Source organism: Triplophysa rosa, linkage group LG23 (genome assembly GCF_024868665.1).
Source record: "Triplophysa rosa linkage group LG23, Trosa_1v2, whole genome shotgun sequence".
In the NCBI taxonomy this organism is placed as follows: Eukaryota; Metazoa; Chordata; class Actinopteri; order Cypriniformes; family Nemacheilidae; genus Triplophysa; species Triplophysa rosa.
This window is the reverse complement of record NC_079912.1, coordinates 6,336,911-6,352,655: the sequence shown is the minus strand read 5'-3', so window position 1 is coordinate 6,352,655 and position 15,745 is coordinate 6,336,911. Positions and strand designations below refer to the sequence as shown.

Below are 15,745 nucleotides of genomic sequence, written 5' to 3'. Positions count from 1 at the left end.
AACACATGTTTGCATTTCAATATTTACTTTTTGTTGTCCATTGAACTATTGTATAAAAGCAAAAAGCAATCTTTCACTTGTTATGGACATATTACATTTTTTACTTCTAAATTTTCCTATGGTAATAAATAGTGTTGGACATTGAAAGGTTTGACATTTATAATGCTTTGTGACAATGTGCAATACTACATCCCACAAATAAGGCAGCACATATCATATCCCCGAAAGCAAAATACTCAGACCTGTGAAAATAGCTGAAGATATTTAAAGGGTGATACCTGACACTTTTTCAGCATGTTGTCACATCTGCCCTTTCAACTCCAGCCGAACACACAGATTTTTTAACGACGACTTGACTCCGCGACAATCAAATGGTTCTCAGACTGCTGCAAAAGAAAACATTGTTTTTGTTGTCTTGTTGTGCGACTGGCTTTATTTATCAGTTCGATTTCTCCACACAATTAGAATAATTAGGTGGCTAGCAGGAAAGGATGACAGGACTTTGTTTATTTAAAACTTAAATGAGTTTAATTGGTGAGAATTTGAAAGGTGTAGGAAGAAGCATCTTTATCACGAATGGATGGGTTTTCTTTTCAGGGTCACAGCTTGAAATTCAAACACTTCACTGTTGTTTATATTACTTTCTTGTTTAAGAGATGCTAAATCAGAACTTCCTTGAATAGCAAACTGTCAGAATTTTCTTTTCATATTTCCACCCACAGACAAATGTGGAAAGGAACATGTGCAAAGCTAATTATCTTTGCTTGTTTCCACCAGGAACGAGCTGGAGCGTCAGTTTCTGGAGCTGCTGCAGTTCAATATTAATGTTCCATCCAGCGTCTACGCCAAGTACTACTTTGACCTGCGTTCGCTCTCCGAGGCTAACAATCTCAGCTTCCCCCTGGAGCCTCTTAGCAGAGACAAGGCCCAGAAACTGGAGGTGAGGGGTCGATACCTATCCAGATCATTTACTTGTGTTATACAGCTCTGGATATTTATCTGCGATTGTCATTCAAGATCTGGTTTGTGGCCTGTGGTATTCAAGAAAGTTCAATAAATTCAGAGTATTTAGCCTGCTAGCACTCTTCCGTCAAAATGTAAGAAGTATGACTGTAACAAAGTTCAATAAAACGGAAAGGAAGGAGGCGGGAACCGGCGAACATTTACCAAACTTTAATTCAAAAATAAATAAACAATAAACAGCAAATAACAGGCCGGCAGTCGACCGTGAGGTGGCCACACGAACACATAAACAAACTTAACTGTTTCCGGGCCCGGGTCCTCTCTCCCGATGGTCTGGTCGCTCGTCCTCTTATGCTCCCGAGCTCCCCCGTGAGGCATGCGGGGACCGGCGGTCACACAGCTGACACTCATTGCCACTTACACCGCCGGCCCCGCCTTACCCGCCCCACGGCTCTCGCCCCGCCTTCCTCGCTACAATGACTATGAAACTCCAAAGCTTGTGTTGTTAATGCATACTCCGTTGGTTCAGTAGCAGCTGAGTAACTACCCTGGCTGAATCCCCTTGTGTGTCTTTTGCCAACATTTAGCATTGATGCTGCCCAATAATAGTCCTGACAAGATAAGGCCTATGATGAATGTAAAGGCAAAAGTATAGTCCGGCTGAGACGTAATTTTCGTCAGGAGGGTCTGCGGTTGTCCGCGCACCCCGTCCGCGTGCAGCCCATTTTCTGAGACGCAACAAATTGTTGAATCAGCCGAGTCCACTCGGTGACATACTGCGCATGTGTCAGACTCGTCTTTCTGCACTTATCCACGATTGAGAAGGCTCAAGAAGCTGTGCGGACTCGTTTGTGCACAAGACGGACGCGGAAAGTTCAGGCATACTCGGCCCCACTAGCCTGTCTAGGGTCAGTGGTCCCCGAGTGGGGATCTTTGTCATTTGATTTCGGATCTTTTTCTTTTATGAGGACTGACCCCTTGTGCCATCTAGCACTGTTCATACACACCCCCACTTGCAATCAGATAGCGTCTCAAAATAACAACCACAAGTTCCCTCTTGCCTCAACATTGAAGCATTCTCCCACTTATTATTGGAGTCACCACTCACCAGGCACTTTTGCCTCTTGTGTGCCAGGTGGTTTTATCATCATTCTTACATCAGACAGCACAGGCTTGCCCCATGTTTATCGTGTGCTATCTTTAGCTGTATCAAAAGGATTTAACTAGATCCGTGTGTACTCAATAATATTGATAGATGTTATTGATAGATGCTATGAGATTATTATATTAACTCTTTCCCCACCATTGACGAGTTATCTCGTCATTTAAAAATCAATGGTTCCCTGCCAAAGACGAGTTATTACAGCAATCTGTGTTTGTACTGTTGTACAGCAGGTGGCGCTGTTACACACATTTGGAAGAAGTACAGAATCTTTGAATCTGGAACGTATATATTTTATCTTTTTTTGGGTTCATATTTTATCTGTTTGTAATCATCGTTCTGAGTCTAATCTGGGCAGAGTGTTTGACAAAACATGCAAATTATCTCATCTTTTTAATCAAAACGAGGCATCTTTGAAGAAACCTACCAATATTTAAGAGGTGATAAAAAAAGAACGAATGAAGATAGAAGAATACAGTTTCTTTTGTTTAAAAGCAGAGACTCTATTCTTTCATTTGATATATTGTTTGTCCATATATTCTTTACAGAAAATGTACTGTGAGCCCACAAATTTTAGTGAAAATTTTCAAAAACGCTGGAGCTGGCTGGCAACTTTAAAAAAAAGGCTGGCGGGGAAAGAGTTAATAAACAGATGAAAATAAGAGGACCTAGAACAGAGCCCTGAGGGATACCTTGAGAAAGAAGTGCATCGAGTGAATTGTATTTATGATTAATAATCTTGCACTGTACTGGACTTGTAAAAGATAAGGGAAAAGACAATTTTAAGTTTGCCTGTACTTTCAAAGACTACTCTAGGGAACAACTTTTGATGAACTGTTGACAAGAATTGACAACATACATAATAATTAATCTTCTTATGTTACAGGCCATCTCCAGGCTTTGTGATGACAAATACAAAGACTTGAGAAAAGCAGCTAAGAAGCGCTCGGTGAGTGCGGATAACCTGACAGTGGTTAGATGGTCCCCGGCCATTATATCCTAATAATGGTGGACTTTTGGGACTCTCACCTGAGACAGAGAGAAAGAGACTGTCGAAAGAAGCGTTCTCTAAGAGGACACATATGTGCTTAATACCTCAGCAGGACTCTTAATCCAGAGGCTTTTCTTCTGAAGATTGTCCTTGCTGGTCGGACGGCTGCTGTATATACAAAACGACAATGATCACTTTCAAACCTGTGGCTTTGAGGACACGGAGAAGGAGGATTCTGCTGCGGATCAGTAGAAATAGAGGATATTAATATGATAAAAGACCCCCAACGACAGGAACAGCATTCAAACTTCTCTGTGTCATATGTCATTTTCACGGCGTATTTCTTCACCCCTCGAATGGTTAGAAACATTTCATTTGTTGCTCGAGGCTGTGTCCTAACAGCCAAAAAACAGTATAGCCAAAAGTAACTTTTTTCTTGCAAGATTACCACTTCAGTTGCAGTTAATGTTATTTGACATTTTGTCAGGCAATTAAGATTTATCTAAAGTAGATCTAAAGTAAAAACATCCTAAATTACATGTTATTCATTTATAATTAGACTTAAACAATACTATATAATAGGAACATATCAAATCTGGACCTCAGTCATACATTCCTATATACTGTGTATTACAAGGCTGATTATATGTACGTTTTATTATTTTTACCTGGTTCTTGTTTTAAAGCATTATCAAGCCATTTTAGTTTCATGTTGTTGTAAAAAAGTAACAGAAGCTGGAAGGTGAGTAGATGAGTATTTATGAAGGGAAATATTAGGGGTGCTCTGGAGGTCTCAATGTGAAATTCTTGAAGCGATCGTCTTATGAAATTGATTTACTCATAATTCTTTAATACCATGAAAGCCCAACAGACAGAAGTTTCAAATGTCTGAAAGATGTGGAAAGCTAATAGACAGACTGAATTTGATGGTTTTATCATCAATGACATTTCATTCACAGAGCCCATAAAGGTGTTTAACCTTCACACTGTTGTCACGGTTATATATATATATATATGGCTGCTTCACCAAATGACAGATATACACATGCTGTCTCACGCTCAACTCAAATTCTCCCAAATTCTCAAAGCAATACACGCACTGTGCTCCAAACAATATAATTTCTGCTTGACTGATTAAAGCTAGCAAATGAAAGGTCTATGGGACATGAGATAGGATTTTGAAGTGTATTACAATTGGTGACAACATAAAAGTGTCATTAATGATGATGCCACTGCGATAAAAATGGTGAGACAAGACTGCAGCGTTTTATTTTTGAAAATTGAATGCGTCGAACCATTCAATTTTGTGATTTGTGAGGGAGTCCTGCTGTATCCACTGCCATGCGCTTCACCCACAGTGCCTGCATTTCGCGGGAATAGGGCCTTCGATGTACCCTGTGAAGATTATTCTAAAAACTCAATTTTATCAACAGTTTGCTTTTAGTTTAAATTCAAATCAGTTCTTCCCATTTCAGAAGATCAGCAAGTATTGAATTATGTCGCCTGATATACAGTATGTGTGATTTCCAAACTATCTGTTGTATTATGCGGTTCACCTGCTATTTCAGACTGAAATTCTCCCGTGTGTGTAACTTCACTCAGAAATACATTGAGAATTTAGGATTAAAACTTCCAAAAATATTTTTATTTGTATATTGTACATACTTCAACATGCTTAAAGAAATTTGAAATTGAGATATTTATATGTGACCGATGTTAATTCTTAAATTCTGAACAGTGATGGATTTAGTTTCGAAGATATATATTGATTTGGAGGAATTTTAGTTGATGTTAAACTTCTTGAAATCTTTTTGGCGTCTGTCTTCAGTGAAGTTTATGGTTTTTTTCTCAACACAAAAGTGACATGAGCAATTTTGCAAGGTTACAGTATGCTGATGGGAATGTAACTCTGCAATAGCTTTTCTTTTTTCTTATTTTAACATTTTAGAAGCAATTAATTTGACGATACTCCTAAGAAATATCCAAATGTCCATTATTGTCAAGCAGTATGTCTCTTTATTTTCATTTTTGTGTGTGTGTGTGTGTAATTTATTTTTTATATATATGAGTAAGTAGGCCAAGTGTTATTAATATATCAGTCTGAGCATGCCAATGTCATACATTTCTTCCAAAATCTTAAAGGAAAACATTTTCTACACAAATAAATAGACTGCTTTTGGGACCATTAAGATTTTATGGGGTATTCTGACAATTAAGCATTCAATATTTTCATTTGATGGATTATTTTCATTACCGTAATACAGCATTTTTGGTACAGTACTTTATTATGAATTTACAATAAAATGATTACATTTTAATTATTAATTAAATAATAATTATTAATTACAATTTAGATTAAATAGCAATACAAAACACTTCCATTGTCTATAAACATTTTTCCTTATTTTTCATAGTTTTGATTTTGTATTGCTGTAATGGGGAAAGAGGTGCAAATGTTTATTGTCATCGAAATAATGCTTCACTGTACCATATCTTAATGTTCCTAAAAATGAAAATAAGAGAGCTGACTTTTTTATTTTGGGTTAAAAAAAAAAGAGCCGGTCATGTTCTTAACAAGTTCTGGGAAATATATCCACTCACCAAACCACTCAGATCCAGGTTATGCGATACCAGACAATGTGTGAAACTAAAACAGTGTTGCTTTATTTCAAAGACAGCGGAACTTGTACCAAAGTTATTCTCAATGAAGATCTGTTTGTGGAACTGGCATCTCTATTACACTCCCTTTGCATATTGCAAGAGCGTTGAACGGTTTGAAATCAAGAAGATGGTTCAAGAAAAGCATCTTTTGGAAAGCGATTCAAGATGAGAAGATTGATATGAAAAATGTATTCTATTTATTTCAAGTGAGCATGTGAGGGTCCTGCCCATTGTGGGGTCTTAAGAAAGTGTTGTAAACTCACGTCTTAGTGATGGAAGGCAATAGGCAGACGTGTGGCGTGTTTTAGCCGTCTGGAGTGAACTCTACCTCTACATAGAGTTTTTGTTTCTATTTATACCTCTTTCTTGCTCTCTCTCTCTCTCGTAATCTTTCTCATTTTCTTTGAGATTTCTAGGAAATTACAAATTCAACTCTTTCAAAACATTTATACTATAAGTGGTTTCCTGTGAAAAGAGAAAGCAAACTGCTGTAGGTGTGACTTTATCATTTTTTGTTCAGTCACTGGTTGTATGCCTGTTATGAATAATTACAATGTTGTTGTTGTCATTTGTTTCTGTTCCGAAGGTCAAACCCTTCCTTGGTATCTGTTTTCAGTGTGACAAAGGCTGAATCCTATCTTCTACTTATATTAGTTCATTCTACTTTCCGTTGAACTAAGTGAACCCAGCTTCCCTGCGGTGACCAACCCCAGGAGCTGGAGGCTACAATGGTCGCATGCAGTCTTCTGTTCTCAAACTATGATTTTAACTGATGCTCCCGGTTCAAGAAGCAATGTTTAGAAACCGCCACAAGAATAAACTTTTAAAAGTTGCAATAAAACTGATGTGATGCGTGTTTTTGTGTCTGATCACACATTTGTATAAAATTGAGATATGCAGAAAAATATAGGAAAGGGTTTTGCATGCAAATTTAAAATGATTTTATCTGAAATATACTGTTTGTGTAGACTCAAATTCACTGCCTGCTGATATTAAACTGAGCTAAACACTTTCTTGATTTTCTATGAAATTATTATGAAATAATAAGCATATCCTATAATCGTATTAAACAAATTGCTCAATCAACGTGTTTCTAAAATGAATGCAATGAACCCAATCTACTGTACTATAGAAGTCATTCTGAGCAGCATATAGCCGGGACGTTTTGGTCATAAGTCTTAGTACTCTAGGCTTTACACCTCTAAATGTGTGCCTGGAGCTTTGCCAGTGCTGGGACAAAATATACAGTATAGTTACCTGGAAATGTGTCTCCATCTAGCAGCTAAATAGTGTCTAGCTGCCCTTCTAATTGAATTACAGAAATATAAGGCAGGAAAGATATTTTAGGTCCGGTTTCACAGACTAAAATGAATGTTTGACCTGTCTTAACGGAATAACTTGCCCAGAAATATCTTAAAATATATCAGTGCCATTGTTTTGCCTCGAGATGCCCACCAGTAATGTATTCTTCGAAGGCATTTTTATAAAAGCGACAAAAATATCTTAATTCAACTAAGGCATAGTCCTGGCTTAAGCTAAGCCGTGTCTGTGAAACCGGGCCTTAAGGCTGTAATAATAGTCACCTGGTACATCATCTGTTTAAAAATCTGTAGTAACATAAAGTAACTCTTTAAAACATAAAGTATATGGCTTTATGGTTTATGGCTTAAAAAGAAGATACATTTGGTAGGACTTGCAAATGCTCTAACATTTCCACTGTCTCTTTATTGCAGAATAATATGTAACTGTGTGAGATTTCTAACAAAAACGTTGCTGTACCCCATGATGAATCATACAAACAGATTTTAAAAATACATTGAGCGCATAACAGAAGTGAAGTTATACATTTTTGCATAAACATTTTTACCAGTTTGAACTCATTATACAATTTTTTGTGTGTGGGCATGTTCAGCTAAAGCGGGGTTCCCCAAACTGGGGTTCGTGAACCCCTGGTGGTTGACGAGGGAATTGCAGGGGGTTCCTGAGGTACACTATATGTCAGTGCACAAGTTGTTTCCTCATTACATGATTTGAAATAACAATAGTTGTGTAAAATACTACAAATAAAAACCACAAAACATGGTTCAACTTAAAAAAACAAAAGTTACCAGGTTGCCTTAACATTTTAAGTTAATTCAACTTAAAATATCAGTAATCAATAATATTTTTTAAGGCAACACGGTAACTTTTTTTAACATGAAACAACAGATAGTTTTTCACAGTGTTGAAATATTTACTTTCTCAGGGGGAGTACCTCTCAGGGGGTACCTTAAGTAAATGTTTCAGGTCAAAGGGATCCGGCTGACAGAAAAGTTTGAAAACACATGAGCTAAAGAAAGGAGTTCTTATACATATCAGATTAGATACGAATAAATTATGAGAGCATTTTGGCGTGAACTGTTCCTTTAATTTTCCTGTCTAAATAATGGCTTGTTTTTATGTTTAAGGTGACACCAATGTTATAACAAACATAACATGTGAACTTTACCATGCTTGCTCTTTTGTACAAAAATCTAATTTTCTTGTCTTAAATACCACAATGTACCATTCTCAATATTCATAAATGCTGTTAAAGATGACATCACAAACATTATACTCGGTGTAACATTCAGAAATGTACTGTACATGTAAACATTAAACTGTAATTACTAGGCTCATGATATAATTTGTTATGAATGTGTTAGCGTTCATTTTTTGTCAATGCAAAATAGAACTCGTTTTCAGTGTTCACGCTATATAATTTGCCATAAATCCCCATTCATTAAAAGGCGAGTCCTTCAAACCTTCTGTCCAGATGTCCCTCATTCAGAGGTCGTTTGAACAGGGTTAAAAGCTTCTAGAGATTCCGCCAGGATCTGCTCTGATCCCATGGCATTCAGTCATGTCAAACCCCTCAAGGACAGAGCTAAAGAGGGGATTCTTTTTAATACTCTAACAGAATAACCTAGTTTATCATTAACAGAATCCAAGCTAACCTAAAGGGGCCTTATGATGTCCTTGAATCAAAACTTCATGAATTACATTTCTGAGAGATCATAGACATTTAAGACGTCAAGAAACAGATATGTAAGTGAAAAAACGTAAAAATAAACGATTGTGACTCAATGACCTGAAATTGAAATGTTTTCCATCATACACAAGAACTGAATACAAGTTATTTGATGCTGGGTCCATAGGCTGGTTCCATTTTCCTGTACGAACTAACAGAACCCAAATATCACAGCAATGTTTGCGTGCCGGCATGCCTTTGGTGGGTAAGAATAGCCCCACAATGAAGGCTCACATCTTTCGTCTTCTGTTGTCTGAGAGCAGTTGTTGTCAGGACAGTGGCAGAGGTAAAACAGGAGGCAGGCTTGGGAGCTACAAGTGTGTTTGCCAGCTTGGATTATCTCAGACCTGTCCAAGAGGACCATCTATCCCGAGCGGGATTCTGAGTGCTTGTAAAGGGGTTACAGTTTAATGCCTACTGGGACTTAGTTTAATACAGATTGTAAACTCTGTGGGCTGCGTGTTGACCGGTGTGATAGCCAGTGCGGTGGTCTCTGGTTTTGGAGGCCTCGGTCTGCTGGCATGGCAAAAGAGACTGCATCACAAATGATCTTCATGACACTGAACCACAACATCACCCTCATAGGTACGTGCACACTTTGTGATGTTTACATTACATGTATAATGGCCGTAATATAATGGCACTTTGAAATATATGATGGTAATTTGTTAAGGAGAGCATAAGCATAGTATTTGTATATTCACAAGAAAAACTTGGATATCTAAATTTTTTAAAAGAAGTATTTGGTTGTCACATGCTGGTGGCCCATACAATACACCTGCGATGACTGTACTAAGACACCTGTGACAACTGAGTACTGATTTCATACATCCATTCCACTAAATCAATGGTTTATTATGGTGCCAGTTTAAAAAAATAGCAAAGAAATTGTACATTTGTGGTGTAAATTTACTATTGTGATCAAATGAAGTCATTTACATTGCACTCTTTCATCGTATATGTTTCGGTTTGGTGAGTAAATCATTTTCCATTGCATCAAAAATTTTACTGATTCAACCTCAATATAATTTTTAATTCTTAATAACTTTATTTTACACGTGGAGTATATGTATTTATCCATGTGTGAAATAAAATGATAAAATATTTTAACCAAGTGTGCTTTATATATTGTGGTAAATTTACCACTTATAAAAAAATTGTAATTGCTGAAATACAATTAAATGTAAAAGCTACACTGACTCACAAGGATTTTTTTCTATGGTTTCTACATGATTAGTATTTGGTTAGATATTTGTATATAATGCAATGACACCAATACATTTTTGAATTTGGTTTGAGAGGTATATAATACTTATATCTAAATAACGACATTGGCTAACACTATACATTTCAAGGTGATTTGCTAGTAGAAATATAAATATTTTATAAACCATATGAAAAGTCTCCTTAAAAACACTGTAAAATACCAAAACAAATATTTTACTGCATTTCACTACATTACGTAACAAGGCAAGGTTCGATCGAGGTTTTGAGATATTGAGCTTCAAAGTTTTTGCACTTTGTAGATAAACCCTTATTGTTTTCTCAAAAAAGTCCCAGCATGTACACAACACAACGCAAAAGAAAAAAAAAACATAACAATGTAAAGAATATGTGAATAACTCAAACCTTATAACTCCAAGGTGACGATATCAGTATCAAATAGATTATATTTAGTTTGAAAGTATTTAGAAGTTTTTGAAGTGAGTCTATATGGTTTATTCACTAATCTAATCATATTCTTTCACTCCGCCCATTAGGGAAAGCATGGCTCATCCTGATGATACTCTCAAGGATCCTGATCTTGTTGTTTGCTGGATATCCCCTCTATCAAGATGAGCAGGAGCGTTTTGTGTGCAACACTATTCAGCCTGGTTGTGCCAATGTCTGCTATGACATGTTTGCCCCTCTTTCTCTTTTCCGCTTCTGGCTGGTGCAGCTCACCACCATCTGCCTTCCTTACTTGATGTTCGTCGTCTACGTCATCCACAAAGTCAATTCTGGTCCAGCTGTTGACAACGGTGCTTCTGAGTCCATCAAAGCAGATTCCGTCTACAAGATCCACCAAGAATCGTTCAGGAAAGCATCTCTTTGTAAGACTGACGTGACAGCCGGAAAGGGGCGCGTGCAGCATTTCACGGGAGCTTACATCTTGCATCTGTTGCTTCGGATGTTTCTCGAAGCTGGATTTGGAGCTGCCCACTACTACCTGTTTGGCTTCCGCGTCCCCAAACGCTTCATGTGCCAGCAGTCGCCCTGCACAACCATGGTTGACTGTTACATCTCCAGACCAACTGAGAAAACCATCATGCTTAACTTCATGTTAGGGGGGGCCGCTCTTTCTCTGCTGCTCAACGTGTGCGACCTGATCTGTGCCGCCAAGCGCTCCGTGAGGCAAAAAAGCAAACGAAAAATGCTGGTGGAGAAGATGTATGCAGAGGAACAGTATTACCTGTCGGGGAACGGGAGTCAAGTTCTGGACACCAGCATCTCACCGCCTCAAGACATGGTGGCCTCTGGAGGGTTCCGGAAAAGAGGGGCCAGAGTCTCAAATGGCGATGAAGTAGCTTCCATCCTATTGGACGTCGACCCTCCACCAGCATCAACTCTTGGAGGAATGCCAGGTTCCAACAACGATGATAGCGGTAGCTACCAACCCAACCAGGAAGAAGGGATGGTGCGAGGGGGCAGTGAGGTGGCGTTGTGTCCCAACGAGCCTTTGGGGACTCCCAGATCCATCCGGGTTAACAAACGTGGCCGTCTCAAGCCTCCGCCACCTCCGCGACGGGACAAAACAGCCGTTCAAGGGACGATGGATGTCTCGGGAGGGACATCGGTGTGTGCCAGGAGAATTGGGCAGTATACACTTGTAGAAATGACCACTAGTGATGGTATGCCAACTTGTGGTGGAGACGGGGAGGAGAAACGGTCCGAGTGGGTGTGACGGAGAATTATCAGCATGAATGAATATCGTTGAAATGCATGAAAGTTTTCGGTCAGGGATGCAAGGTGAAATATGAGGAAGACTTTGACGTCACGCTACATGCCAACGCTCAGATCACATATGACCTTCAACATCCACCTGTCACTCATGTTTGTGTTACAACATTCTCTTTCTTTCACCGAGCAGACAGTCCTTGACCTGCCTTCCCTTCAACAAGGTGGAGGGCCATTCTAAAAACAGGCCTGTTGCAACCACTCAAGGTCCCTGAGGTTGAATAGCTAAGACTGACATACATTCTGCTTCGACTGGGGCAGGCACCAAACAAGAATGGTCAAACAGACCAGTGGTAATTCCTGCCTTAAAGGGCTTCCGGAATCCTCTAGACTTCGAAAACACAGGAGCTGTCAAGTTTCACACGATGAAGCAATTACTGCTTTGTATTTATGGAGGTGGCTGTAACACTATTTCTAGGACCCACTGGGCTTTGGTTTGGAGGTTTACAGCAAACACTTAAAATAGAGCTCCATAATCTGGTGTAACACGAGAGCAAGGCCGCACTCGCCTTACAGACTCGCAGTATGTAAACGTTCGGACATGTTAGCTTTGGGCAGTCACCTGGACTGCAGCCGTCCTGTCTTCACAATGTCAGTCATGTGTCAAATTAGACATGCAGCGGGGACTTCTGGGATTGTCTTTTTATGGTCACAACCATATGTGCCAAGCCTTTCATCTTTACTTTTGAATATAGATTTGTCTTTAGATTGACGTTAATTGCTTTGATTCGCCTGACCAAATGTTACGCCCTCTGAGAGTAGTGAAGAAACAATATGAAGAGTTTGGTTCAAAAATTAGATCAGGTTAGGTTAGAGAGTCGGACTCGTGACCAGAAGGTTGCCGGTTCGATTCCCAGGGCCGGCGGATAACGACTGAGGTGCCCTTGAGCAAGGCATCCTACCCCTACTTGCTCCCCGGGTGCTGCATTGATAGCTGCCCACTGCTCCGGGTGTATGTGTGTTCACTACTCTCTGGATGAGTTAAATGCAGAGGTCACATTTTGGGTATGGGTCACCATATCTGACTAATAGGTCACTTTTACTTTAACACAATAAAACACAATAAAAACATGATAACATTATGAAAACCATGATTTTATCTCATTTTGGAACCAAACTCTTCATATACACTTTAATGGCACAATTCAGCTGCTGTTCCTACAAAGCATGCTGTTATTTTTTATTGTAGGTGGGTTCTTTTGGACAGGCAGACAACAGAGATATCTTTGCCAGAAAATATTTAGAAAGATGTTATTTGATGAATTGTTTCCTTCCTAGGCAACCTTAATATAGAAGTGACCATCGAACAGTTCAGATGAATAAGTCAATTTGTGAATTTAATATTTATTTAGTCAAATAAGTTTATGTGCCAACATATAAGTTCAATCTTGAAACAGAAAGGTGTGCTGTGGTCAGACATCTGATAAATGTCATTGGTATAAGTCACACTGCCCTCTCGTGGTCTAAACTGCACCCAATTCAAATGCTCAAGATGCACAATACTTGAACACTGCAGATATTTGCATACTAGATTCTTTTCACATCTATATTTGCATTATTGCCACTTTGTGATTTTGTGTTATTGGTATTCTATTCTATTAAAGTGAATATATGTTATATGAGATTTCAGAAGATACCACAGTGTATAAATCCAGAAAAAAATACAAATAAACCGCCTTAATGCATCGGATCACATGTAAATGTGCAAACCCAAAATGTTATTTGTATTATTAATTTGAATGGATTTTATCGTAAATGAATGCACCTTATGTAAAAGTAAAACTTTGTTTGAATTGCCTCTATGAAAATCCAAATGCATGACAGATTGCTATGGTTTTTGAGTTTTTAATTTTTACATATTTCAATATTTAAAGTTAGACAATATTTAAAGTTAAATACTTTGTTAGACAATACCTTTACATATAAATGTCCTACAAGTATTTGAGCTATTATCACTGAGCACTTGTTGAGCTTCAGAACGTAAGCTTCATGCGCTTTCAGTGAGACTTTGCCATCTGGTGGCAGAATCTGGATGCATGCAGAGAGAATAGGGGTCTAAGAACAGGGGAAAGCCCCGGAAAGTGTTCATTTATTTAATTTTATCCTGCTTTACTGTGTACTTCAATCCAACGGCTAATTCCTCACTTTTAGCACCTCATTATTGTCATTCAGATGTAAACTGATGCCAGGAAACGGCGATGTTTGTCACGTGACAGTACTTTTCTCAGCGACCAATTATAGCCTAATAGCCTCCGATCACTGGATTTTGAGTTTCAAAGAATACACGTGCGGACAGTATTAATTTATTCTACATGTTGTTCGCGTTACTTAGAATGAACAATTTGACTGCTTTGTGATGATTAGGCTTATATCCTACTACAATTCGACAGAAATTATCATGAGATAAATTGTGACTCATTAATTGTGGAATTAATTTTTTTTAAATAAAAATTACCACTTGCATATCCACCCCATATGTAAAAAACAACAGGCATCCTCCACACTTTTTGTACTATTCATTTTTATGCATATTCGCTGTATTATTCTGGGATAGGCTATTTAGAATATGTACGGATCAATGTAGAAGCGGTTGGTCTTCACCAGATTGAAAATGATAAACAAACTTTATCTGGGGTTACAGTCATTTGAATGTAGATGTGTAAATCAGCTCGCATTTTGGCAAACAGCAGAAATGTTTATTCAGATTGACCACTAGATGGGGATACACCACAAAAGAACGAGACATTTTCAGATAGGCCTAAAAGTGGGATGTCATCTGACATGTTTAAAAATGCATTGCATTTTAATATCAAAGTAATATCATACAGGTCAAATCACGCACAAATAATTATGAACACCTGATTGGTAAAATCTCTCCATTGTTTATAACTCTCTGAGTATATATATATTTTATATAATATTGTTTGAGTTTATGTGAAAACCTGTGTATAATGTATGAAGTTGTCTTTGAAATGTTCACAGGAATGGGAAATGTATTAAAACCCTAAAACCAACTGAAGTAACAGCCTTCAATAAATCAATGAAAGTAAATAAAAATGAGATTATATAATAATCTGTCAGAATTGTACAATAGCATGAGATTTCTTGCTACTTTGGTAGGCGGATTATGATCTCTGGTTCAGATGTGCTTCTAGCCTAATCATGCACCATTTTACAAATTTGCTGAGAGCTATGCTACAAAAACGTCTTTCTCTAAAAAAGAACTGAAGCAAGTGTGTTACCTATTTCATTGTAACTTCGTCTATGTCATTCTTTGTGTAAAGAACTCTTTTAGAGTTTCACAAAAAAGGCTCTGTGGATTACGTAAGAGACCACCTGTAGGTATCCATTCAATAGCTCAGTGAGTGTAACTATACTATTAATACCACAGCTGAAATTCAAGACGGACGTTTTGATAGTGATAAAAAAATCAAACTGTCACAGGTTCCTTCTAACAAAACATGGCTGGGGCCCCGCTTCCAAAAAAAATTCTATAATGTCGATCAAAGCACAACGGCTTCAAATTAGACCTTAAAAAACTTGGCGCATCAGTCTAAAGGTTCTATCTACATGGCACCTTTATTCTAGACTTTAAAAGAAAGATCAAAGTTTCCCCAGATGAAAAGGGCCCGTTCCCTGCATTTAAACCCCATTCACCGGCCCTCTTTTAGTAAATTAAGTAGCGAGCACGTGAAGAGTTCAACAATTATGGAGATTCTCCAACACAAGGCCCTTGTCTCTAATTAGGCTTCAGATAGCGAAAAGAGTTTCTCTCGACAGAATCCACAAAAGCATCTTTTGCAAAAGCATCTTCAATGGGAATGACCACAAAGAGCCGCTGCCTAGCACTCATTACCAGAACCCTCTCGGCATGGTCCTCAGCATTAAAGCATTTGGAGAAATTCCTCAAAAAATTCCTCAA

The 15,745-nt window shown here is 38.2% G+C and overlaps 2 protein-coding genes across 5 annotated transcripts in view; both read left to right on the top strand.

The window, feature by feature from the left end:
* Positions 1-6,769, top strand: part of ccny (cyclin Y) — a 48,912-nt gene extending 42,143 nt beyond the window's left edge. For 3 of the 4 annotated variants that reach the window (XM_057323005.1, XM_057323006.1, XM_057323004.1), the window contains 2 exons: positions 778-940; positions 3,012-6,769. In XM_057323005.1, the coding sequence (XP_057178988.1) occupies positions 778-940; positions 3,012-3,128 (280 nt within the window). In that variant the 3' untranslated portion in view covers positions 3,129-6,769. The remainder of the gene's footprint in view (positions 1-777; positions 941-3,011) is intronic. The other variant, XM_057323007.1, reaches the window with a different exon arrangement.
* Positions 6,770-9,347: 2,578 nt separating this feature from the next.
* gjd4 (gap junction protein delta 4) lies at positions 9,348-11,770 on the top strand. Its single transcript, XM_057323002.1, has 2 exons — positions 9,348-9,411; positions 10,587-11,770. The coding sequence occupies exons 1-2, from the start codon at positions 9,348-9,350 to the stop codon at positions 11,768-11,770; spliced, it is 1,248 nt and encodes a 415-aa protein (XP_057178985.1).
* Positions 11,771-15,745: the final 3,975 nt, after the last annotated feature.

Coding starts and splice junctions, on each gene's coding strand:
- gjd4 (XM_057323002.1), top strand. CDS start 9,348: ATGGCAAAAGAGACTGCATCACAAATGATCTTCATGACACTGAACCAC. Junction 9,412..10,586: donor CCACAACATCACCCTCATAG/GTACGTGCACAC, acceptor TCCGCCCATTAG/GGAAAGCATGGCTCATCCTG.